Raw genomic sequence first — 26750 nt, forward strand, 5'->3', positions numbered from 1 at the left:
ATATTTCGGCAGCTCCTTCTTAAATAAAGAAATGCAGACAAAATCTGAACAAAAACTTGATTACAATAATTGGATTTATTAAGAATTGATCGTGGAAAACTTCCACGATCAATTCGGGGGATTTATACAGTATATGCTGCACACAAATGTAAATTATATTTGCATTTAATCAGCAGAGTTGATCCACTAAAGCTAAAATAAATATTACAGGGAATGTGTTCGCTCTATCACCCAGCTCAACGTGTGAAAGCAGCCTCTCAGTATAAGCCCAGTTTAAACAGTGCACATACTGGGGATCCGCCATAGGCGGTGCTACTGATTTCTTCCTAGATAATGCATATTCATTATATTCCACAGTGCTACTGAATGGCTCCGTGCCCAGATCTGTAGGTAGCTGGACTGCTGCTCTGGTGATAAAAAGCAATTAAGCCATAAAAAGCTCGTCAGTTTTGTACATGAAACATCCTCAGCGTAATTGCATTATTTCAAATAAATGGTGATCTCCCATCAGATTAAGTGCCAGTGATGAATTACTAAGGTTAGGCTTGGTGGGGAATGTTTTCCTTTGGTGTTGGGAAACAGGAAGAAGGGTGAAAATCAATATAGCGATTTTCTAATGAGCTTGCCCTGATTAGTTTGGGTGGTAGATGAAAATGCGATTACCCACTGCAGGTGATAGATGTGCGGCTGACCCTTCGACGATGCGCAGAGCGTCGCGTCATTGATCTGTACATTGTTGAATTGACGGACTCCGAGACAGCTGTTGTGAGGGGGGGGCGGTCCGACCGACAAAGCTAAAAGAAAAGAGCTGTTAAATATTAACCCTGTTGTCTTATTATAGGGGCCTGGCAGCTGGAGAGGACAATGGGCAGAGGGGCTACATGCTGACCTTCGTCATCGCTTACCTCCGGGTGGGTCACTCCTCTGGCTTTTTTTCTCCCCAACGATGATGGGCAGGTGGGGCGGGCGGGGAGGTTGCGGTTTGACAGCGGATAGGATAGTGAGCAACGAAGAAAGGCGGCGAAATATGACCCCAGGAGGTCTTTGATTTGATCTGGTCACAGTTGTTGTCAGGGTGTCTAACACTGAGGTAGGAGAGCACAGCGGCTGCAGACAGAATGACAATGGAGAGTTGACTTAGGTCACTTCTGTTAAAGGCCTTTCTGATCATCACAAAAACATATCAACAAGCAGGGCGTTTACATACCCTTTAGTAACCAGGTTACTGACGCCTTTCTTCTCTGATATGTATATATATATATATATATATATATATATTTAAAGCCTTTTATACAAAGAACTTTCCTGCAATGAGTGCCAACCCTTTTCCCAGCAAGGTTTCTCTGGAGAAAGCCAGTGTTGGCCAGCGCATCCAATTAACCACGTTTCAAATCGCTTTTTTATCTGTAGGCATGTGGAGCGCAAAGACTTCTGATGAATATAATAGAGCCGTGACAGCAGCGTAGTGAGATAAAAAGAAAGATCACATAGCGATTAATCTGCAGTTTTATTTTGTTGTTGTCTGATTAAAGCTGTTAAAATGCAGCCAAGTCAGTGTCCTCAGCTGAACGTTTGACTAAATTTCATACTAATGTTTGCAGTAAAGAAAGGATCCAAATCCCAAATGAAGTGGCAACTTTATCAATAATAATGAGGCCCCTGTAACGTTAACAGTAATAAAACAGCAGTCATTACGAGTCATTACTCCTTTGCTCTGCAGGATATCTGTCAGTAGTTAAAATAGAATATTTGGTTTGACCTAGCTTACTAGTTTTCTTAAAGCAGCGTTTTTCAGGCCAAGGACCCACAAACTGATGGAGAGATTAAGTAGAGCCCCCCTACCTACTATATATGTTCTATATTAAACTCGACCTAGTGCTATTAGCGTTATTATTATTACGTTTTGCATTCAGTATTAAGCCAACCCTTTATCCTTTTACTAAAATATGCTGGATTCATGTTAATATGTATTTAGAGAAATTAAAATTTGTGTTGGGAAACAAATAGGAAAAAAATAGATATAAAAAACGTTTAATCAACTAAAGATTTGTGACCCTCATGCCGTACCTGCCCTGTTGAAGACGTATGTCTTAAAGAATAATTAAAAGAATAAAAGAGGTGGTAATTAGTTGATTGACTGAATATTTCAGCTCCAGTTAATAAAGTCAAAATTAAGCACCTCTGATTTCAAAATAGGATCAGAAGCTGCTCAGTTTTTAGTATTTGACCGACTGCTGCTTTCATGTCCATGTAATTAAGGAACCAGGTTACTACAGTGCATGTAGAAGCATTGTAAGCTGTGTGTCTTGATTGGTTTTGTGCATGTAAATGTAAAGGATTTTAATATATCAGCATACTAATGTGCTGTATCCCAACCAGGACCTGGGGATGGACTACTACGTGATCGGGGAGTCCTTTGAAACCTCTGTGCCTTGGGACAGGTAAACACACCGATATGAGTCGCCAGCTTTCCTCTGTTAAATAGCTGTACACATTTTTCTTTTCTCACCTCCCACACGCTCTGCCCTGAGAGGGTCCTCCGCCTTTCTCTCGCTCCGGTTTCCCCTCCTTTCTTTTCATTCCCTTTGCCTCCGTCTTTGACATTCACCTTCATGCCTGCCTTCTCCGCCCATTAAACGGCTCCGCGTTGGTGGAGGCTTTGTCTCCTCAACCTACAGACCCGCCATTACTGACACAAACAAATACAGGGGAGAGAGGTCTGCGACTCTAACGCTGTGTGGGAAATGTAACGTGAGGCACGTATTCACCTCGCCATCCGTGTGGTTAAATCTGCATTTTCAACATGTTTTCATTATCCTGTTGTTGTTGTTTTTTTTTTTTTTCTCTCCACACAACAAACAGAGGCACACGCAGCTCCTTGTTGTGTAATATGCCTGACGGGAGAGACCAAGAGATCAGGCACCGAGGCGAGCATATGTGCCTGGCTCATTACCCACCCTCCTCCCCATCCTCCACACTCCACACACGGCTGCACATGCTTAGGACTGGCGGCCATTTCCACACCAGTGGGAATCTCTCTCACAATGGTCGTCATGTTAGTCAGTCTGTCCACCTCCTCCTCCCCCTCCTCCTCCTCCTCCTCCTCCTCCTCCTCTTTTTTGGCCTCTTGCCTTTTTCAGACTTTTAATAATTTTGCACCACCAATTTATTTATGTAGAACTGTCAACATCACGGCCATGTTTTAAATGCACAACTACCTGAAAATTCTTCTTTTTTTTATTTTTCTTGTTTATTTCCAGGGTGTTGGACATCTGCAGGAATGTAAAGGCCCGCATCGTCCGAGAGTGTAAAGATAGAGGAGTTCAGTTTCCACCTTTATCCACGTGCAGGTAATACTTAGAAGCAACTGTTTTTAATATAAGCTGTGTCTCATTATAACACACACACTTCCACAGTCCCACATTGCCTACGTCATGTAGAACAAATACTAAAAAGAGCAGCTGTAGCATATCTACCCTGTGTTTTTGGCGTCCAGTCTCAGTCCGATTAATTCTTACTCAAGAAACATGCCATTTTTAGAAGTTTATGGTTAATTTAAAAGTAATAATAATGAGAATGTTAAAGAAGTTGGGCCCCTGTCGCTAAAACATGAAGAAATGATGCTTCATCATTTGAAAAGCTGTGTCTGTGGTATTCACTCAAACTAAACACTCAAACAAGTAACAAAAAAAAAAGTGTGAAATCGACCATTTATCACCGACTTCAGAGGCCTTTCACTCGCCACCTCGAGAGAGCGCCGAGCATGCAGTCCGACCCCTGTTGAGTTAGCCGGAGCCCGCGCAGACAGGACAGACGGACACTGCGACAGACAGACGGCGAGCTGGTTGAGGAGCACCAGGCTGCTGCTCACAGATTGCGGACAGATTAGGCCTCCGCCTGATTATGCTGCAGCCATTCATTTCCCGGCTGCAGTCTGTCACATGATTGATTTGTCCATTTAACCTCCAGAGCAGTCAGCATGCCAGGTGATGGGCCATGTCAAATGAACAAGGGCTCGGCACCCTGCTCCACCGCGGGGGGAAACGGGGCCAGAGGAAGAATATGCAAACAGCAGACGCATTTTTTATTCCCAACAAAAAAAAAGGTTATCACAGAACACCTGAATTCAAGCTTCGATTAGAAGCAGCCGCACGAGCATCACAACAGTGTATTTCACCAGCTGAACCGTCCTCTCACCTGGGTGTGGCTCGGACGGTTAAGTAAAAGCATTTTGATGGCCTTTTAATGCCTGATAATGTTACGTTATCAAAGGTGACAGGGCTTCCACGATGCCTCCGCCTTTTAGTGACCGTGAATGGAATTGAGGTCAGAGGTTCGCTGAGGAAAGCCAAACCTCCCACATCACTTTGTCTTCCACTTACAAAGGACGAATAAAATGCATTTATTGTGTAAAAATGGAGCTCCTTGACAAAACGCTGCTCTTAAGAGTAATGTCTAAAGGGACGACTCGAGTTTTTTTTTTCTTTTTTCCTGCTCATTTAATAAACACGTGTTTTGTTTGTTGCAGGGTGACTCAGACGTATGACGCTGGTGCCTGTGTCTACTTTTATTTTGCCTTCAACTACAGAGGACTCAGCGACCCAATACACGTGTATGAACAAGTGGAGGTAGGTGCAGTTTTATTGTTATCTGCGTCCTAACAGTCCGTATATCAGAACATATAGCATTAAAAAAACGGGTTTTGTTTGTTTTCCAGCATGCAGCTAGGGAGGAGATCCTTGCCAATGGAGGGAGCTTGTCACATCACCATGGAGGTACCCAAAGATTTTTACACTGGAATATTGGAATGGTTTTCAAAAAGCGTGCGCTCATAATGCACAAAAATCCCGCTGATATTTGCGTCTTACAGTTTATGAGAATAGGTTGCACCGAGCCGCGCTGACTTTTAATAATTTTGCACCACCAATTTATTTATGTAGAACTGTCAACATCACGGCCATGTTTTAAATGCACAACTACCTGAAAATTCTTCTTTTTTTTATTTTTCTTGTTTATTTCCAGGGTGTTGGACATCTGCAGGAATGTAAAGGCCCGCATCGTCCGAGAGTGTAAAGATAGAGGAGTTCAGTTTCCACCTTTATCCACGTGCAGGTAATACTTAGAAGCAACTGTTTTTAATATAAGCTGTGTCTCATTATAACACACACACTTCCACAGTCCCACATTGCCTACGTCATGTAGAACAAATACTAAAAAGAGCAGCTGTAGCATATCTACCCTGTGTTTTTGGCGTCCAGTCTCAGTCCGATTAATTCTTACTCAAGAAACATGCCATTTTTAGAAGTTTATGGTTAATTTAAAAGTAATAATAATGAGAATGTTAAAGAAGTTGGGCCCCTGTCGCTAAAACATGAAGAAATGATGCTTCATCATTTGAAAAGCTGTGTCTGTGGTATTCACTCAAACTAAACACTCAAACAAGTAACAAAAAAAAAAGTGTGAAATCGACCATTTATCACCGACTTCAGAGGCCTTTCACTCGCCACCTCGAGAGAGCGCCGAGCATGCAGTCCGACCCCCGTTGAGTTAGCCGGAGCCGCGCAGACAGGACAGACGGACACTGCGACAGACAGACGGCGAGCTGGTTGAGGAGCACCAGGCTGCTGCTCACAGATTGCGGACAGATTAGGCCTCCGCCTGATTATGCTGCAGCCATTCATTTCCCGGCTGCAGTCTGTCACATGATTGATTTGTCCATTTAACCTCCAGAGCAGTCAGCATGCCAGGTGATGGGCCATGTCAAATGAACAAGGGCTCGGCACCCTGCTCCACCGCGGGGGGAAACGGGGCCAGAGGAAGAATATGCAAACAGCAGACGCATTTTTTATTCCCAACAAAAAAAAAGGTTATCACAGAACACCTGAATTCAAGCTTCGATTAGAAGCAGCCGCACGAGCATCACAACAGTGTATTTCACCAGCTGAACCGTCCTCTCACCTGGGTGTGGCTCGGACGGTTAAGTAAAAGCATTTTGATGGCCTTTTAATGCCTGATAATGTTACGTTATCAAAGGTGACAGGGCTTCCACGATGCCTCCGCCTTTTGGTGACCGTGAATGGAATTGAGGTCAGAGGTTCGCTGAGGAAAGCCAAACCTCCCACATCACTTTGTCTTCCACTTACAAAGGACGAATAAAATGCATTTATTGTGTAAAAATGGAGCTCCTTGACAAAACGCTGCTCTTAAGAGTAATGTCTAAAGGGACGACTCAAGTTTTTTTTTCTTTTTTCCTGCTCATTTAATAAACACGTGTTTTGTTTGTTGCAGGGTGACTCAGACGTATGACGCTGGTGCCTGTGTCTACTTTTATTTTGCCTTCAACTACAGAGGACTCAGCGACCCAATACACGTGTATGAACAAGTGGAGGTAGGTGCAGTTTTATTGTTATCTGCGTCCTAACAGTCCGTATATCAGAACATATAGCATTAAAAAAACGGGTTTTGTTTGTTTTCCAGCATGCAGCTAGGGAGGAGATCCTTGCCAATGGAGGGAGCTTGTCACATCACCATGGAGGTACCCAAAGATTTTTACACTGGAATATTGGAATGGTTTTCAAAAAGCGTGCGCTCATAATGCACAAAAATCCCGCTGATATTTGCGTCTTACAGTTTATGAGAATAGGTTGCACCGAGCCGCGCTGACAGCACGGCGAGCTCTTCCGTACCGCCGAGCAGGCAGCCAGTGGTCTCGCAAATGTGCGTTTGCTCGGGGATCTTTCATCGCTTCCTTCACGCGTCTAAAATCTGTTCCCGCGCCTCAGACGTGTGACTCTGACTCGGCTGTTTGTTCATTTCGGCGGTGACCAAATGAAACGTGAGCAGGGGATGGCGGCGAAACAACTCCGGGCCCCCATCAGGGCTAACCGAAGCGGCTGCCTTATCTATATTGCCATCCGCCTCGCTGTTTTCATACATCACTTCAGGCTATTCATCACGCCTGTCAAAAACAGTATGCAGTGAATCAGCTGCGATATTAAATCACAATTTTTCCTGAAGGCGGGGACGGGTTCAAAATTAAAAGATTGCTAATAAAAAGGAGGCGGCGGGCCGGGGTAAATGATGCTGCCGTTATCGCCGGCTGTATACTGACCTCCAAACGGTGGCCCGGGCCACCCCGAGCAGCATGGGGAGGTGACTGGGGGGGGAGGGAGGTGGAAGGGGGGGGGATATTGATGCGACTCCCGTGTGCGAGGCCCACTCTGTAATTGTGATTAATAACGGTGGGGCTCGCTATCTGGGCGCAGACAGGCCGGTTTGTCTGCCCACAATCAGCGCTTGACAAATGGAGCTAGTTTCACTGGGTTTTGTGTATCAAACAAAACAGATGTAGTCAAGGGTGGGGAGGTGGGAGGGCACCCGAGGAAATATACATTTTTGTGGCCCTGTATTTACAGCAGGTCAGCGCTGAGCTGCGCGGCCGCAGGAGGGGAAACATGGGCGTGTGGAGTGCTCTGCCTCTTTTCACTGCGGGACACAATACTCGGCTAACACCACCACGTGTCGACCGGCGGCTCTAACAAAAACAGCTTTATCTTTAGGAAGGGTTCCTCAAACTTACTTAAAAGTGGCGTTTTATGTTGGATTATCGGCCGGCCCCGGAGGCCCGAGCGCCGGGAGGGACGTCCTCTTTAAGTAGGTCACCGGTGTCGCAGCGGTGAAGAGTTGTTGAGCATCCATCACTAGGAGAGTCATCCATCTATCAACCCCGCACCGCAGCTTCTCGCCCAACACTCGGCCGTATCGGAGGAGCGCAGGGACACTGCCTTACCCTGTCTGTCATGTCCCGACCCCATTTGTCAGAGAAACCCGTGGCGTGTGTGAGATCAGCATGTTGAGGGGTTGAGGCCGAGCCTCGGCTTCTTCCTCCTCCTTTAGTGTGAGGCTCACGCCAGGGTGCCCAGCATCCCCACCTCACCCCGTGGCCTCGCAGGGCTTTGATCTCCCTGACTGACCGCTGCAGCTCCTCTCAGGTCACTGCGCTCAGGAGGTAAAAAGATCTGATTTAGTGAAGTTGCCCTTGTGCGGTTTGCCCTGAGTTTCCCCGGGCTTTACCACACAAGATAAATATCACTCTTTTAAAAAAGAAAGAAAGAAAGCAGTTTTTTGAAATGGGTACCTGCACCCCTTTGCATGTCTCAGCTGCACACACCGAGCCCGCTGAGATTGATTGCAATAGCAAGCAAAAAAGAGAGAATATGACAAGATAGATGTGTAAATTATCACAGTGATGGAGGCAATGATGCAGTTCCAGCACCTTCTGTTTTCCCTCCTTTCCCTAAAAGGAGGGAGGGATAGAGGTGGGACAAGGGGGAAGATGGAAGGAGGAGGTGGCGGCGGCGAGCGCGGCACTTTCTTAGTTATTGGGCAGCAGCTGATTGGTCCCTCTGTCACCATCTGGTTGTTTGCGTGATATCAGAGTCCCCCGTGACCCCGCTGTCTGCCCTGTTTTGTCAGGAGACGGGCCTCGCTAGCCTCATGGCTGATCCCCATCTGGGCTTCCTGGCTGGACTCTGATAACGCGGCGCTGTAATGTGTCAAGGTGGCCTCCTTCTCTCAACACGCCCTGTTAGCACAGAGGCTCCCTGCTACTGATGCGGAGCCCGAGAGGGAAGGGAAGGCGTGTGAACCCTCCCATCACGCCACCTTCCCGTTTTCAGTCCTCTGTATCTAATCTGAAGTGATTACAGTCCTGTCTTCGCATGTTTACCCAGCGAGCAGCACCTGTTCTGAGCAGCTCTGTTCTCAAACCTATGTTTCTGCGAGTTTTGGATTCTAGATATTGTTTCTCTTAAAGTGACAGGCCTTTAGAGAGAGTTAACGTTTCCTCTGAGTGCTGCTTTCCCATACTGAGTTAGTGTTAAGGTTGTTAACAAAGTTTCTTGGCTCTTTAACGTTAGGTGCTCTTCACGTTGTTTTGTCCAGGTGCCGCAGTAGGTGTAGGTGCAGGGCTTTTTATGAACTAGTGGCATATTTTGCGTACAGTGTAACTGCATTGTGACTCAGGACTGTAGTCTGAAGCTAAGGCAGTTATTTTACTTATCTGTTCTTCTAATATAATAATTTTTGGATCAATATTTAAAGAACCTCGTCGGTTTTCAGAGCCTAAGCCAAACCCTGCACATGTTCACTTGAAAACCAATAGTAAAAAAAAAAGCACCAAAACTTTTACTTTAAGAAACTAGAACAAGGTAATAGCTGTATTTTACTTTAGAGTTACAGTTAATCAGTTATATTTGAAGATTAATTGACATTTTCTACAGTAAACGCCATCATAGTTCATATTGTACTTCAGTGGTTCTTTTCACACACTTGCAGCTTCTCACTTCACTCAGGGTTAGAAATGTTTGGTGTATGTCAGCCCCCAGCTGCACCATTCAAATAAAGGAAAATAATTTTAATCGTTACTTAAATCCTCTAATAAGTCACTGCTTTGATTTTGGGTTTAGGATCAGGGTTGTCGACCGTCGTTCACTGAATGAGCCTTTTCCAAAAGAGTAGATATATACTTTTGGCTTTATTATCTCATCAGAAGTTGAAAGTTTCTGATTTGTTTGAACTTCCCGAACAAGAGTGAGGCTTCCCAGTCCTCCCCACTCGCCACCAGACCTCTCGCTGGCTCCGCAATCTCTGACGAGAACCTGTCGGGCACAGGCGCTGTGGAGTATGTCGGACCGGACAGCTGGAGGAGTAATGGGCACCCTCACTAGGCTCCGTGCCGAAGCCGCTCTCACTCCTCAGGTTGGGGGGGTTTCGGAGTGAGAGGAGGAGGAGGGATGGTGAGGGGGCGGCTGAAAGCCAAAGTCCTGCTGACAGAGGACCATTGTGCGATTGCCTTCCGCGGTTGGCTTTGGCACCCTAACCGTGATCAGGCCGGTGTCAGGGCGCAGAGCGGCGCTCGGAACAACGAAGCACGACACCCTCGCAGGTCAGCTGGAGGAGTGCGCCCGTGTGCACAATGAGACAGAAACGCGCACAGAAAAACACCCCGGTGACTGTGGAGGGAGGGAATTGGAGGGAAGCGGTGGCTCAAAGACTGAGGGAGCTGGGGACGGCCCGCTACAGCCGCCAGCCGGCCCCTCCTCTGGGAACACACAGAGCCTAATGAGTTTGATAGTCTGCTGAGCTCCATAAATCATGCCATGCAAAACATTTCTCCTCTCTGAATAAAAGCATTTATCACCCTCTGTTTATTCACTCACTCTCACAAGATTGATTGGCTCCCAGCAGCCTGCTGAGCAATCAGCCGTGCCGATTCCTCTATTTCTCCCCCTCGGTCGTCTTCCTTGGTTTATTTATTTATTTATTTCTCTCCTCTGTCATTCAGTGGGGAAACTTCGAAAGGAGTGGATGAGAGAGACCGTCTCCAATGTCGGCATTGGGATGCTCCAGTCCGTCAAGGACTTCTTGGACCCAAAAAATATCTTCGGCAACAGGAACCTCCTCTAATCTCCTGCTCCTGTCCATCTTTAACTCACAGTTTTTTTCTAAAAAGCATCATGTGGATTTTGCATTAATAATTACTCGACATGAATTTAAAAATGGACAGAGATCTCCAACGTGTCATTCGGTGCCATTTAATGATTCACCCAGACCCTTTCTTTTACTTCATATTGCACTTACACTGCTGTAACAATCATCGTCAATTCGTGTTGAAGCTCATTTTTATCGTTGTGTTGTGGCCTCTGCCTCTGAACTCGACGACCGCGATACAACTTGACATGATGCAAAGAAACCATGTTTTTGTCATGTTTGCTTTCCTTAAATCACTTCCGTAATAATCCTTGCCAACATAGCAGTACTATTTGTTTTTATGTTCCTCTCGAGTGTGTGTGGCACTCCTTTAGTGGTGAGTTCAAGATGAATGCGCTTTCTAAAGCTCTGTGCCTTTCTAAAGCTTTTGTCTGCCTTCCCCTTTTCCTACTCGAGTCTCTCTGTGACTTAGTGTCTCCTCCCGTGCATTTTTTCATGTCCTCCTGCCTTCAGTGGTATTAACCTATTGCCATATGAGACTTGTTTCTTGGACTGAGTGTCTGTGTGTGTGTATGTGTGTGTGTGTGTGCGCCTCTTGTGATAAACTTTTTCAACTAAACCAACCCCGCCCCTTCCTGTTCTGCACCACCACATTAACAGCGACCCTTGGAAGAAGCATAGTGTGATTACAAAGAGAGATATCCCTTGTGTGTGTTTACTTTTCATACTGGCAATGCTTACCTGACATCATTTGTTACTGAGAAAGTGACACGGGGAGGAAGAGAGAAAAAAAAAAAAGCCATTTCTACCATGCCTGTTTCCTTTTAATAATCATGTTTTGCAGTTTAAAGCCTCTGGATCCCGGTGCTCACGTTGTACCAAAGACTCGATTCATCAGATCTTGCGGCCATGCTCTAAACACGTGTTTAACATCACAACCGCCACTTTCATACTCATTTTCATGCACAGCGAGTTCACTTTTTAATCAGCATATGCAAAGATAACGACGGGAGCGCTAAATAGTGGATGTTCACGACTGTTAAGAGTGCTAAAACCTTCTATCAAACACGTCACGCTAAAGACACTTGAAACTTTTTTTTTTTTTTTTTGTCGTATAATTGGTGTTTCCCCAAAATGACTCAAACGGTTGAATAGTTTAGTGTAAAATACGTGTTTTCCGAAGGATACTGTAATGTGCTATTTTTTGATACTGGACTTGGACCATTCAGCCTCTCCTTTTGAAGCAAGGTTTATCTTTAAGACAGCTGTTTACTGGAAAATCTTTATTTTTTCTGATCTGTACGTCAAGATTTCCTGGGTCACATTGTTTTGTTTTGTTTTTTTTAGGTCAAAAATTTTCCCCGAATAATAAGGACTATTTTGGGATCCATTTTATCCCCACGTGTCAAATATGTGTGCTTTTGAATGTTACACGGCTGTACCCTTTCTGTCCGTTTTTCCACTACTCCTAACAACATAGTAACATCTAAGTACATTTTGTCAATGCTGTTTGTGCAATAAATTGAACTAAAACATCCTAGCTGTGGATTTTTCTCTTATTCAAAGAGCATAAATCTCCCTCTCGTTGTCGTGCGCCATCTCCGGTTCAGCTCTTCGGTCTTTATTGGTGCTGTCAGACGTTACGAGGAAGGTCAATGAGAACCCGGGACCAGGCTTTTGTTTGCTCTGCCTCCACCTGCAGCACACAGGGCTCAAGGTAATCCAGCACAGTTGAATTTAACAGAGCCTGTCTTTTGCTTCCTGACAGGCTTTTTTTTCCCCTCCTCTTCTCTCTTTCTCGCTTCCTTGATTTTACACACAGGTTCATTTGGGAGTCATCTTCCTTCACCCACGCAAACACCCACACACTGACGTCACTGCCACCTATCAACAGCAATAGAGCGCTGCCTTGAACCACAGAATGTGCTGCAGCTCTAACGCTGCATTTTAATGGAGGATTGTATGAATGGAGGCATCAGGCGTAGATAATTCATGAGGAATTTATAATTAAACATAAATTCTCATTACTGATTATCTTTGTATTGGTATTGATATCAGATTCATGCATGCAGCCACATATTATTATTTATTTTTTTTCCCAAACATATCAGTCTTTCCAAAGACACTAGTCTGTGCATTATTCAAATTAGGCATTTCAATTTTTTTTTTATAGTTTCAAAGATCTCTCAATGAAATGTGCTTGTATCTGCAGTATTTCATTGATACAGTGTGTGTGCAATGACAAATCTGTCCGCATGAGGTCAGCACTGCACTGGAGAAGTATGGAGGAAGCAATTTGCGCCTGAAGTAGAAGTAACACTCCTGAAATATAAAAATACGCCGTTTATATTAAAGTTAACATTAAGTAATATCATTTAAAGATGTAAAAACATGCTTAAAGTGTTTTAAATTAATACTTAATACACAAAATAGCCCTATGGCAGTGTTTTACAATAATGTGTTATTACCGATGCGTCACTGCACATGTAATTTTATTATGTTTTGCTGGGTAGTATTATATTAGTCTATCACAGAGTTGTAAAGTGTGCAGTGGTTCCCTCAAAGCTGAAGCAATTCAAAAGTCTAAATTTGCATAAAATGAAAAGTACAATTAAATTTGTACATGAATACTTGGGAGCAAAAAATGTCAGACTTTTGTGTCAGAGTAAACCAGGGCACAGGTAGCAGCTTATTTTTATTTAAACTCTGAACAAAAACATTGCACATTTGCCTTTTCATGCCTTAGGTTTCTTTCAGTTTAGCCCACCGTGAATAAATCCAGAGTCCAAACTGGGAGAGGAAAGAAGAAACACAAGAAGCACGTTTACATTGCAAAAAAGACGAGTAGAAGTTGGCCACATCCGGAGACCTAATAGAAAAATAGAACAGCGATATTCATAAGTAATTCACGTTAACATGATGCAATAGAATTTAAGTCATGCATTTCTGATGAGATAAGGTGTTTACTGATGATAGTACGAGGTATTTGTTGGCTCACTTGTTTGCTACATCCTTAGCAAGTGGTTGAGTTCAATACTGCATAAAACATGCAATTAAAAAAGAAATAAATAAACAAACAAATTCAAGGTTGACTTCAATCGAACTCTTCAACTAAAATACAGTAGAGCACACAGATCCATGCCACACGATGTGCACAGTCACGTTTTAAACTCCAATTAACAAAGCTACAACACAATTCATAAGGCAAACACCCACCCAAAAATAATACTTAGAATAATAGTCATAATAATAATAATAATAATAATAATAATAAAAGCTTGTGACTACATGGGCACTTCAGTACTTCAAGGTTCTGGAGATTTGTAGCATTTGTGAGCTTTGGGAAAGAAATTTGACTAAAGCAGCAGTTTGACATTTTAAGAAACACCTGATTACTGATAGGATGTTGAGAAGATCCAAGCCCCTCAGTGTAGCTGCAGTCAGTAGGTGCTTAGCTTAGCTTAGCGTAAAAGCTGGGAACAGTCAGAAATGGCAAAACTTACTCCATCCACAGGTAACAAATCCACCCTCTCCCAAAACCTTTAACGTGCGGGAAAAAAAACAGTTTTATGTAAGTTGTGTGTCTGACTGAAACAGACCACGAAAGTACTTGTTATAGTCAAAAATCATTCTGACATTTTGATTTTACTCCTAGCTTTCTGTATTTATTAAACCAAAATCAGTAGTGAGCATTACACTTGTTAGTAGAATGGTTTGTTTCCTGTGGACGGAGCTAGTCGAGCTGCTGACTGCGGCTTTTGTTTAACAGATTAATCTTAACAACTGCCATAAGCAAACATTTGTGTTCTTAAAATGTCTAACCACTGCATTTGATATTGAATGTAACCTAATTTTTGTTTTAGGATACAGCTGTTGGTGTCAAATCAGTAAATGAGAGGACTTTTCCTGCAGAAATGAACATCCTAGCAGAATAACTTCATCAAGGCACATTGTGTGTGTTTGTGTGACAAGCTGAGACCCTGCACTTATAAAACTGGGCAAAATATATTATTTCCATGTGTCTAAAATGTTAATGTTTGGTGGCTTACATGGGATCAAGACGTAACTTCAGTAATTTTACAAATTATGGCAAAAATACAGCATGGTTCGACATGGATCTCCATACTATCTAAGAACCTCAGCGATGAGGCCATGCATGTTTCGTTAGGATCTTAAAACAAGGCACAGGAAGGGAGGGAGTGGGGAATTCAATTTGCATTGCAAGCACTGTCCCCTTCATCCTTCAGGAACTCTACGGCCACATTACAATCCAATCCTTAACAATTTTTTATTTTTTTTTGAACAGCACTTGTAAATAACTTGATAGCCTATTTACAGATTTACAAAAAAATATTTCCGTCACCTTGGACAAAATGCGAGCATCAAGGAGGTACTGAGAGCAAAACAAACCACAGCAGAGACAACATTCGTCTCCAATATTCTCCATGCCTTGTGCCAAAAATCTGTGCAATGCCCAGAATAGTTAGTCTTAGCTCACTGGTTGACATGTTGACACAGTGGTTTGAGTTTCCTTTCTGACATGGTGTCGTCAGCTGATTTGTAGCTGCTCTGACAAGCTTGCCTAACACAGCTCTGTCAGCCTTCAGCATGAGGTAACTGAAGGGAGCTGAAAAACCTTTATGTTAGCACCACACTCAAGTCTAAAGCTCATCTCTAGTAGCAAAAGCGAAGAGGAGCAGAGCCGAAGAACCTCTGCATGCACTGCACTGCCTCTGTTGCAGGCTGCATTTAGAATGAGAAAAGGCTAAGAGATCAGCTCAGCAGCTTGGCGGCAGGAGCTAACTAGCTGCCCTAGATGGGATGCCTTCAGCTTCGCCGCTACAGCATGGTGTGCTTCCAGTCTTGGCCACAGGGCAGCCACTGGTTTCTGTACTGTCGCCACTGCAGGGGCTCACGGGTGCAGAAAAACTCTGGCCGCGTTGCCTCTTCTTGTTCAGTTCCTCCCATTTGGACCTGTTAGCCTTGACTGTGTCAAGCATTGGCTGAAGTTTGGGATTCAACTTGACCAGAGTCTAGAGAAAAAAAAAACAAGAGAAAGAGGGAGAAAGATGAGAATGCTTGAAGTATATGTGCAATACAGGGATACAACTTTTCATTAAAGGACCAATATGTAGGATTTGGTTGCACCTAGTGGTCGGGTTGCAGATTGCAACCAGCTGAATGTCTGGCCAAAAGACCCGTTTAACTATGCTTCCTTCTATTTCTAGAAAGACATTTCCAAAATATTCTAGACTTCATACTCCGCACTTTCATATTTCAAAAAAATGATGACAAATCAAAAATAGCTGTGAGCTGGTCTGCAGTTAATTGTCTAGCCTGGTTAATGACAAGGCATGTACACAATTATCTTACACATGGACCTAATAGCTTAACAATGTTAAGAAATCAGTGTGAAAAGGTAACTATCACACTCTGTGTTACAAAAATAAGGCTAGGTAGTAATATTAGCTTAGTGCTAGCTAGCTAACTATCTTGAATTTTTTCAGCATCAATTATCATGGTTTAAGGCATCTTTACTCTCCTGTGACCCTGCGCGTCATGTGAGGACATTAAGTTTTAGGTTTTATTGCAGCTTATTCTGCTTCATTTAAACTCGTCCTCGTTAATGGACACTTTAGTCTGCCATCTAGTGGTAGCAAAGGATTCAGATTCATTCTACAGACGATCACAGGACAAAAGAGTATTAGGAACAAAAATCTATCAAATTCTATGGTTAAAACGTATTTATTTATGCTTATTAACATTTCTATTTTTATATGATCCGCAAATTTAACAAATTTTACCAATAGCAATGAGCTAAAACCTCTACAACCGCTACTTAGTAAGTACTCGTTTGAGGACACTGGGACTTCATTGTTCACAATTCTGGTTTTACTCAGCCATGTTCAGGTATTAAAATCGACAGTTTTACATTTTGTCACACATTGGTGACTTTATTATAATATAAATAATGAAATAATCCATATAAAGACATAGTTTTTTTTTTCTTTTTCAAAAACTACTACTGCTTTTTGAAACATCAAGCTTTTTTTAAAATTATTCTTAGGTTCTGCTGATCCCAAATATCTTGGAGAAATTAAAAATGCGTACCCAACTAAAACTCGGGTCTCAGAAGGTTAAGGATTTTCAAATTTTTGCTCATTTTTCTGAAAATCGTCCGCTCAGTTGTGTGACTTGAATTTAACAATATTGCATGAAAGGCTCAGAGTGGGGCTGGAGAAGCAGCACATTATTCATCAAATGCTCTGAATGAATGAAACTAGAAAGTAGGAAAAGCCGGCTGCAACAAAAGCAATGTACAGCCAGCTGATTGCCGCAGTCCATTAAATGGCTGCTCTCTAAAGATTAGAGACACATGTATGACTGAGATTAGTTGCCTTTGTCATTCCTCTGTGTTTAGCAGTAAGTGGCAGCGTCGTCAAATCTGTCTTCCACCAGTTTAATAAATTACCGGTAAGACAGGAGGATTTTGTTCCCTCTGTTCGCTCTTGCTTTGTCTTATGTGTGCGCTGGACTTCTAGGGAAGTCTGTGTAATTAGTTATTGTTTCAATAACCCTGTTTCATATGGAATTATAACATGTGGGCGCACAACCCACAAAACAACTTTTTTCTCTTTCTTTTTTTTTTCTTTACACATATATTGTAGGGAAGCCACTTTTAATAATGAGCTGAATGAATATGTATGTTAGCTTTGTCCACCTACACTGGGGATTGTGTATTGTATGCATGAAAAGGAAATCAAATCTTTTGTAACACTTTGGGAAAACAACACTAATCACGCCTGGAAATTAACTGAGCTTTAAATGCAGACGTGCACTTTGAGATGCATTAACATTCAGAGGGTGTGTTCATTATATGAACAATTAAAACACGTGTGGAGGCGGCTGCCTGGAACACATCTCTATATAGTGGGAAGGTTCAGACACAGAGGCTGTTATTTAAAAAAATAAATAAATAAATGGCACTTGATCAGGAGTAATGCATAATATATGGTTTAACATGGGACTCAATAATTCTTAATATTTGATTTGCTCGCATGTGTGCGCAGCTAATTATAGAGCAGTTTACCTGCGATGCAGAGGAACATTAGAGCGCAACATGGATTTCCGTTCTCATGATTTGGGAAAAGTCAATGTGCATCTCGGTGGTCAGACTGCTTTAGTTGGGCTCGTGCTTTCAGTCTTTCATTTCTCACCTGCAGTTGTTGTGCCATGTTGTACAGGGGTGTAAGATAGAGCTGAATAATTAGCTAAAAGAAAATAAATGTGAAAAGCAATTCTTCATGCAAGACAGCTAAACATTTGCCGGTCCCAGCTTCTTGAAAGTGATAATGTTGCTGTTTTTTTTGTTTTTTTTTTTGTCATGTGATCATATGATGGCAAACGTTTTCCACTGCTGAACACAAGCTGATATTTTCACTGCAGTCTAACAGTTATTATGGCAGACTCATGTATTTATTTACTTTTTTTTGACACTTTATTTCATATTTCTTATTGAGAAACAGTTATACATAAATTTTACCCTTTAATTCATCTGCCAGGAACGGTGAAAGTGATGTGAAAGAAGTAATCTCAGTAGTTAGCGTCTAGCTATTAAATTGTCAAAGTTGCTCAAGTCTTTCCATTTCTGACATATCAACAGTTAGGACAAAAAAGTTCACTTACTCGTTAGTATATTCCACCTAGTGACAAGTGCCATGATAACAAGATGATCAGTGTTAAGCAGAGAATTGGTGCCAATACAGTATTTTATTGACCAAACGGTTAATTGTTTAATCAGTTCTGAATAAAACCATTAGCAGTAGCCCATTTATTCATCAAGGTCTCTGTGTAAGTCTCCTTTGTGCCTCCAAAACAGTTGTGACTCATGAGAGAATGGACATGGGCCTTCTGACTGTGTCCTGTGGTGTCTGGCAACAGGATGTTGTTAGTGGGGGACCTTTGGGTCCTATGAGTGGAGGGGAGGAGCCACAGACACTCGATCAGTTTGGGATCTAGTGAATTTGCAGGCCAGGTCAACACCTTGTGCTGTTTCTCATGTTTTTTGAGTTGTTCCTAAGCCGTTTGTGTGTCTGTGTCAGGCTGCATCCTGCTGGAGATGGCTGCTGCCATCAAGGAGTGTCATTGCTATGTGGTGGGGGTGCCTGGTCTGGTCAAGGTGGGTGGTACATGTCTAAGTAACATCCACATTAATGCCAGGTCTAAAAGTTTCTCAGCACAAATTACACTGAATTGTCACAAGATGGTCAATGTTATTCACTTCTCCTCTCGGTGGTTTTAATGCTGTGGCTGACTGGTGTAAATTTGTAATATTAAATCATTAAATTTGCATGCAGTCTACGTACAGCTGCCATTTTCAAAATGGAATCAGAACTTGTCTTGTCTGCGGGTTTTCAAAGGGCAAGAACAATTTCTCCACAGCAAACACCCTCTCTAGGAGGTTGGTTTGCAAAGACTCCTTATTCCAGTGGGGATTGACTCAGAAGACGAGGAAGAGAGAGAGAAGGAGACGCTGTCATATGGCGGGGTGTAAAGATGGAAGGTTATATAATAGGGGATTAATATTCCACAAAGTAGCGAGCCACCACCAGGAGAAGGAGATCAGCGAGATCAAGAACGAGATCTCTCCCGCCCACGGACAAAAACCCTCTGAACTTCCTCTGTTCTCCCCCTTGCAAGTTTAATTGGCAGCAACATGATCGCGAGCTCCGTATCTGCATTCTCCAAACATCAGTCTTTTACATGAGGCAGCGTGGAGTCAAACCCCCCACGCAGGCACCACATAACCGCTTTGATGCTTTTTATCTGAGCTACACAGGCTGCAAACAATGGAGACACCACAGCCCTGCAAAGATTAGTCCGCTCTAACTTTTGACACTGATCCTCGGATAATTCAGCGGGCGCGAATGTAATCTGTGATATGTTTTCTGCTCTTGATGAGTAAGAGCACTGCGTTCAATGTGATGGCGAAACAGAGAAAGGTCTTGGCGCGTAATTTCACAGTGCGAAAGCAGAGAAAATCAGCCAGCGCCTTAAGGATGAATAATTTATTTCATCCTTGATTCCTTTCACAACTCTCCTTCTGTCAGACTTTCATGACTTTAAGTCCAACATGCCTCTTCTCTTAACGGGGCTCGTCTCCTCAGTAAGTCAGGGTTCCTTTTCCTCCCACACAGCCGCCGCTGTCTGCAGTGGGAGAGACAAGTGGGCCTCTGCTAATGCCGTTCGAAAACGCACATGACTGTATCAGCAAGGACACAGCGTAGATTTCAGTTAATTTCCTATAAGTGTGATCCTAATATTTGCTGAGCTGGGATTCTTCTTTAAATCCATCTTTTTTTTTTCTTATGTCTGAAGGAAAGCGTGCAGCCAAGAGTCAGTCCTTTGCTAATTTCATTACCGTGCAGCGGAGCCCAAAGTGCACTGTCTTACTGACGCGGATGTAACCCGACTTGCATCACGGCGCCATTCACACGCTCGACTACCTCAGAGCCCTTTTTTTCTCAGAAAAGAGCGCAGACACTCGGCTGTTCTCAAAAGAACTGGATGAAACCTTGAAGCTGTTCCAGCGCTTTCAATGAAAAGCATTTCTCTTTCAGCAAGAAATCTGCGTCTGCAAAGAAAGTCGAATAGTTCTTAGTGACAGTTTCATTGCCTGCGTCAGCGGGGGTGGGGGGGCGGGGAGGTGGGGGGACAATAGCCGAGGAAGGACAGCGACTACTGATGTCAGAGGCGGATGAGTGACAAACGTGGCACAATGAAGGCCTGAAAGCGGCGAGCCTTCGAGCGCTCTCACCTCATACAGCGGCGCGCAAATTCCATCAATCCACTCCAGCTGGAGCCCCGGCAACTCGTCTTTCCTGTTTCGGTCAAAGATTGCCTGAAACACAAAAGACAATTTATTTACATCTACATTTGTGCGCTCGCAGCGGAGGAGACACAAAGGCCGCAAGCTTAGAGCCCCCAAAGGTGCAGCTGCTCCCGCTTCGCTGAATGAAAATTCCCCTTCATTTTTTTTTTCACCTACATTTTCTACGCTCCCTCCATTCTTCTTCAGCCTGAGCTTAAGAGGCTCCACGGAGGCTGCGCTTCAGAGATAGTTACTGGCCGCGACTTAGAAGTTAATATTTAATTTCCAACACCCACACGCGGAGCGGTAAAGGTTTGACACAAGCAGCAGACTTGAGGCTACTAAATTAGTTATTCCAGGGGAGGGGGGGGGAGGCAATGTGGCCTGGCTCGATTACTCAACAGCCATTAGTTGCACATAGAAAGCTGTTGGTTTTCCTCTTTCAAAGGACCTGCAACGCAGTTACGCCTCAAAAACACCTCAGTTAAAGAGTCTTCGGTCGGCTTGGAGGTCAGTAAAAATAGTATTTCCTAGAATTTATTATTAATAACTTAATTTTTTTTGCACCTAAATGAGAAGTAAGTCAAAACTAATAAAGTTCCAGTGCACCAGAACACTGTGTGTGTTTACAGCTGAATGAATAGAAAGGTCAGTGTTTGCAATTTTTTTTTTTTTTTTTTTTTTTAAGAATGACTGCTACCCCCGGCTCTTTTGCAGAGCAGCGAGCGTTCGAGCTGACCACACACTTTTCTCACACTGCGAGACACGAGCGCTCATGTTTCCCTCAGCAGTCAGTGTGTGGTTTTTTTTGGGAACTGCGGAGGAGAAAAAAATACATCTTCAGCATCATCAGCTCTCAGAGGTCGCAGAGGTGAGGGAGAAAGAAAAAAAAAACTGCAAAAGGCACAAAAGCAGAGACGGCTTGATTTACTCACAGAGGGCGTGAGCTTCAGCTCCAGCCTCTCTCTGTCGCCCTGCTCGAAGAACTCGCTCGTCACCAGCTCTGCCACCTGAAAAAAAGATGGAGAAGGGCTCACGTTCATAGATATTATCTGAGGTTTTAAATCCCTTAACTGATTAACTGGCTGTTATTAATTTCCTAAATCCCTGTAGCTTGCAAATGTTGTAATTTGTGTTTAAGAATTGCCTAAATAATCAGCTAATTATAGATTAATCACCTGTTTCAGCTCAATATCAATAGTTTGGAAATACACCCACACACTGTTTCTGTTTCATATATCATATACATACCTTGCGTGATATTTCCCAGGGTTTAGTGACGGCACCAAGATCGCACGCTGTCATCATCATGGATCTGAGAAGAAGACGGATGTGTTTTATGCAGTATTAATGAGATTTATCTTATTAATAATAACTATCAATATGAAATTTAAATTAAATTTTAATCAGCGATGCACATTACCTGCACATGTCTCTATGACTCTTCACATTCCAGTTGTACTCTCCTTTGCTGACCAGCTCAAAGAACATGTTTCTATTCCTGGGGAGAGGGAAATTATCTTTTCATGCAGCTGTAAAATACATGACATCCACAAGGGGGCGGTGTTACCTAAAAAAGAAAATGTAGAGTGTCCAGGGATGGGCCAGGTTGCTGTCAGTGCGCTTCACTGTAAGTCTACCAGCGCTCTGGACTCATCTCTGGACAAACGTCCCACTAAAAGTTTAATTTAATTTGTATCTAGCAGAACATACTCGAAGTAAAGCGTGAGGTCCGTGGCCAGAATCGACTGTTTCAGCAGCTGCATGAGGTCGCTGTACTCCGTGGACGACAGGTTGGAGAAGATATTGTGACCCTGCGGAGACACATACAGAGATAACACGATTAACACAACATAATGTCCCTTTTTCACACCGCGCACAAAGAGACGGATGTAAACGACCAGGCTTCTAGATGAATTATTGATTACACTGAGCTTGAGTGCACTTAACTAAAGCAACAAGTTGGAGTAGAATCTCTTTGCGTGAATGAATGAATGATTTATAATTTAAAATGTTCTGTTTGTGTAATTTCGTTTAATTAATTTGTATTATGCAAAACAATATTAGATCTTTTTTATTATGTAAAGGAATCCAAACTCAACCAAGTACATAATTAACCTTAAACACAAAGTTTGGCCAAATCGATTACATTTAGTTAAAGGAAAAGAAGCTAAAACAACAACAACACAAACAAATGAAGAAAAAAAAAGTTATTTTTCAATGCATTTCTGTGTGTTAGATAAATAACACAAGGCATCACAAAGTCGGTTCTATCTAGTGAATTTGGAGGCCAGGTCAACACCTTGTGATTCTGTTTATCTATTTTTTAGTTGATCCTAATCCATTTGTGTGTGTGCGTCTGCGTCAGGCTGCATCCTGCTGTGAGTGTCATTGTTGTGGGGTGGGGGCGCCTCATCTGGTCCAGGCGGTTGGTACATGTCACAGTAACACAGCTTCTAAGCAGAACACTGTATTATTACAAGATGGGCTGTGTTTGTGGTTTTAATGTTGTGGCTGATCAGGTTATCATAAAAAGTGTATTCACTGACACATGGCATGCCCTACTCTGTGCTTTTAACACAGTCAAAGCTGTATAGTGACTTTTGTGGCCGATGTAATTGAGACTGTGTCGATGGAAAGGGAAATTCGATGAGAATAATCAGTGGATGTGACGTTAGAAGGACATGTACTTAGCCCCGCCTCCTTATGTTTAAGGTTAGCGTTCAGGGCTATAGTAACCACTACTACCACAACACACACGAATCTGATAACACAAATCAGCAATGCACATTAAAAAAAAAAGACAAAGAAAAAGAAAACGACTTGTTATAATGATCTGATTGGATCTGTGCTGGGGAGGTGGGAAGCTGCAGCTCCCACCAGCAGCTCTTGATAAATAAGCAACATTAAAGCAGGCCTCTCCCCACCGTGTATCATACATTCATTCATCACTCAGGGCCCTCACATCTAAAGGTTTGTAAATTAAAATAACCACTAATTTTCCTTTGAGCACCGAAAATCGTGTCAACTTGAAGCCCTTCATCAGCCCAGGAGTTACCATGAAATATTAAAGGGAGCAGAAAGACGCCTCTCGTTCTGTGACAACTGGAGCACATGAGGGAGCGCGACGCGTAAAACGGGGAACGACCAGAGGAAGCTGAGAGACACAAAGGAAGTGAGCGACGTTTGAAAGTTTTATTAATGGTGCCGGCTGGCTGTGTTGTCAGCGCTGCGGTAATGAAGCCGCGGGAACGTACAACGGAGCGTCGTCTCAGCCGCTCCCTCAAAAAAAAAAAAAAAACGCCTTCATTTACAACTTCACGAAACCCAGTCACCTGGTAAAATGTCTCTCTCAACCAATTACCAGCGAATCTATCGTCTCCGTAATTACATTGATTTGAGGGCAGCGTGAGCTATTTGTGTACTCGCTCAAATGTAGCACGCTCCGAGGCTCCACATGGCTGCCCACAAACGCCGTGAGTGCAAACTCCCTCATTGTTTTTAAAGGACAAAGGCTTTTAGCATTTTTTATTCATTCTAGGCGTCTAGAAAGTGAAGTTGGAGTTAAAGGTACACAGGACTATGAACTTTCTCCACAACAGGGGCACACAGCTGAGTAACTGTGATCCCTTTTTACCCCTCAAGTCAAGTGTATTTGTGACCTTAAACCAATGCGTTTGGGAAATACTGTATGCTTGTTCGCTCATTCTATGTTAAATACAAATCTTCAGCAGCACAACTCTGTGAGCAGATGTTTTTGTCCTGGAGTATCTGGCTGGTTGGCTGCAATAACAATGACAAGATACAAGGAAACAAGTGTGGCCGGGACAAATAATTGTGCAGCACAATTGTGGGTTGTAGAGATACGTGGAACTAGAGTCACAGGAGACACAGTGTTCCCAAATAATTGGGTACAACCCTCAGCTGTGTGTTAACTGCATCCTTTTGTGTACCTTTATCACTCTGAGGAAGGCTATTTCTTTAATCACCGAAGTGTATTTTTATGATAAGAAGCAAAAGAAAGTTTTTTTTGGTCTTCTTTGATCTGAACTATCGAGAAATGCTGTGCAACCCTTTACACTTTGTTTGCAATTATATTTGTTATCATTTCATTTTATATTATTTTACCAGTGTGTTTGCGTGTGCCTGTGTGCGTGGGCTGGTAACAAGGCCGCACACCCCCCTTATAGTTCAACAGGGGAACCACTAGTACACAGCTGCTATGACACTCGAACTGTCATCAATAAAACTGCGCATCTTCCCTGCTGTGAAATTCAAAATGTCGGCTGTGAAAAAAGGCCCCTATTGTGGGCATTGTTCACAAACCGCAAAGCACTGTAAGAAGTTAAACGAATGCGACCGCGTGACGCACTCTTGGATGCCCTTGGCTGAAACTAAAGTGTTCTAACACGTCGGTCCTGAAATAAATCCTACTTGAACCTTCATGAATGTTAAACATGTTCCGCTACCGATGAAGAGATGTTCATTTGTCATTTTGGATTCTGGATTTGTGTTGTTGTTACCGAGAGGTGCTTCAGGTGTTTTGCCCTTGTGATTTTCCTGTGTGACTAAAGGCTAAATAACAGAAGGGAAACAGAATACAACTTTAAAACCGTCAACTGGTGAAGTGAATATCATTGATGCTATTACAGTAATATTCTTGTAGGAAACCCAGGTCCTAGGATTTGTGTGGATGTGACTTTTGTTGCAGCCTGAGCGGACGCCCAAGGCAACGGCGCATTCCTTGCATCCTTGAGCCATATGTTCCGCAGCTGAACGATTCACATGCACCCGGCCGTCCAACAATCAATCATCAGAATAAGCGTTCAATTTTTCAGCCAATCTGAGCTGCAGTGGCTCGTCTGTTGGAATCAGACCACACCGGCCAGTCTTGAGCACCATTGACCTTGTTGCTGGTTCACCGCTTTTCCTATTTACAGGCACTGACCACCACGGACCAGAAACACCCAACAAACAGCTGCCTTTCTTGAGATGCTCTGAAACTGGGCACTCAAAGTTAGGCCCTTGCTAGTCACTCGGGTGCTTCCACTTGCCTATTTTTGCTCAGCTCTGAAGACAAACATATCAACAACATATCACACCGACCAGTGCCACGATAACAAGATAATCAGCGTTATTCACTTGACCAGAGTTCATGACCAGGTGGTCCTAATGTTATGCCTGATCAGTGTATATGTCAATATAATGCTTGGGGTACTTTAGAAAGCTATACCATATATTCTTAATTGCACTGTCACCTTATTGGTCATGTGTTTGTAAAAATATCCTTCACAAACTTCTCCCGGAAAGAAAGGTGTTAAATTCTCGAGGAGAAGTTTGTTGTAAACAGTTTCTGAAATCACCCAACAAGAAAGGTATTGCACAACAAAAACAAGAAAACAAAAAAAAAAAACAATGCGCAACGGTCTAAACAGAAGGTGTATGATAACTGCATTGCAGCAGATATTAAACACGGCGCACCTCGCTCTGCAGGATCATCACAGCGTGGTTGAAGTGGTGGTGCTCCAGCGTAGCAGAGGTCCCATAAAGCAGAGCAAGGGCCGAACCCGTCCTGCCGCACACAAAAACACACACATGTGAGAGAAGGGGGAGGGATAACGTGATTACGGATGCTGAGAAATGTTTAACCGGATCCGTTGCTGGTCACTCTGACATGTCAGCAACCTATTCCTTAAAAATAAAAGCAGCTTGAGAGTCACAACCTAACCTGCAGCTGAAAGCAGCACAGAACATCATCATTTAACGTGTATGTATATAGATGGTGGTGTAAAAAAAAAAAAAAAGCCAGGCAGTTGTTATAGTCCATATTTTAGCAATTTTTACGAATCATTCCATCTGAGCAAGACAGACATTTGCATGTATCCTAAGCTACAGATGCACCCTCTGATTAGGACGCGCTCTAAGATGTATTGCCATGGACACTAGAGTTCCCTCTCATTGTGAAAATCTGCATTTACCTCCACAACAGTTAAGTGAACTCCTTTACATTTGCCACTCTCAACTTATTCAGCACTAGCCAAAGGAACAGTCGTTCAAATTTCTAAACCATTTAGCTCAAAATAAAAAATACGGGAACAGCTGGTAATGCTACATTGCTGCTCAAAGGGTGTCAAACAGGTCAGCCAACACAGGACGGCACTGTAGTATTTATTAGTCTGCAAAAACTGCTAAAAGAAAATCTAAATTTCCTTTAGCCTGTGAATAAAATTTACAATTTTGCATGCTGTGTTCTTTTTCTAGTTTGGGTTTTTTGCTTCAGCCGGTGATTACTTCTCTCTGTCTCTCGGCTTCATTGTTGCGTTTGGATTCAATTTGCCGTAACAACCACGGCGAGGGGAGAAAATGTTGCCTGTAAGTAATTTAATCG

At 43.0% G+C, this 26750-nt stretch overlaps 2 protein-coding genes across 4 annotated transcripts in view; one reads left to right on the forward strand and one right to left on the reverse strand.

The window, feature by feature from the left end:
- The window catches only part of agps (alkylglycerone phosphate synthase), a 28816-nt gene extending 16788 nt beyond the window's left edge, over positions 1-12028 (forward strand). The window contains exons 15-23 of one of the 3 annotated variants that reach the window (XR_007113849.1): positions 842-911; positions 2380-2441; positions 3261-3350; positions 4529-4628; positions 4718-4775; positions 5023-5112; positions 6289-6388; positions 6478-6535; positions 10346-10430. Coding sequence is in view for 2 of the 3 variants with exons in the window: in XM_047600768.1 (XP_047456724.1) it covers positions 842-911; positions 2380-2441; positions 3261-3350; positions 4529-4628; positions 4718-4775; positions 10346-10467 (502 nt within the window). In the remaining variant the exon portion in view is untranslated. Of the gene's footprint in view, positions 1-841; positions 912-2379; positions 2442-3260; positions 3351-4528; positions 4629-4717; positions 4776-5022; positions 5113-6288; positions 6389-6477; positions 6536-10345 lie in introns of all 3 variants that reach the window. The other 2 variants (XM_047600768.1, XM_047600769.1) reach the window with 2 other exon arrangements.
- A 1139-nt stretch (positions 12029-13167) lies between these two features.
- pde11a (phosphodiesterase 11a) overlaps positions 13168-26750 on the reverse strand; it is a 36636-nt gene continuing 23053 nt past the window's right edge. The window contains exons 14-20 of the mRNA XM_047600044.1: positions 25844-25934; positions 22076-22176; positions 21786-21863; positions 21614-21677; positions 21298-21372; positions 20309-20392; positions 13168-15524 (exon numbers count right to left, since the gene is read on the reverse strand). Of these exons, the coding sequence (XP_047456000.1) occupies positions 15291-15524; positions 20309-20392; positions 21298-21372; positions 21614-21677; positions 21786-21863; positions 22076-22176; positions 25844-25934 (727 nt within the window). The 3' untranslated portion in view covers positions 13168-15290. The remainder of the gene's footprint in view (positions 15525-20308; positions 20393-21297; positions 21373-21613; positions 21678-21785; positions 21864-22075; positions 22177-25843; positions 25935-26750) is intronic.

Source organism: Mugil cephalus, chromosome 12 (assembly GCF_022458985.1).
Source record: "Mugil cephalus isolate CIBA_MC_2020 chromosome 12, CIBA_Mcephalus_1.1, whole genome shotgun sequence".
NCBI classification, from domain to species: Eukaryota; Metazoa; Chordata; class Actinopteri; order Mugiliformes; family Mugilidae; genus Mugil; species Mugil cephalus.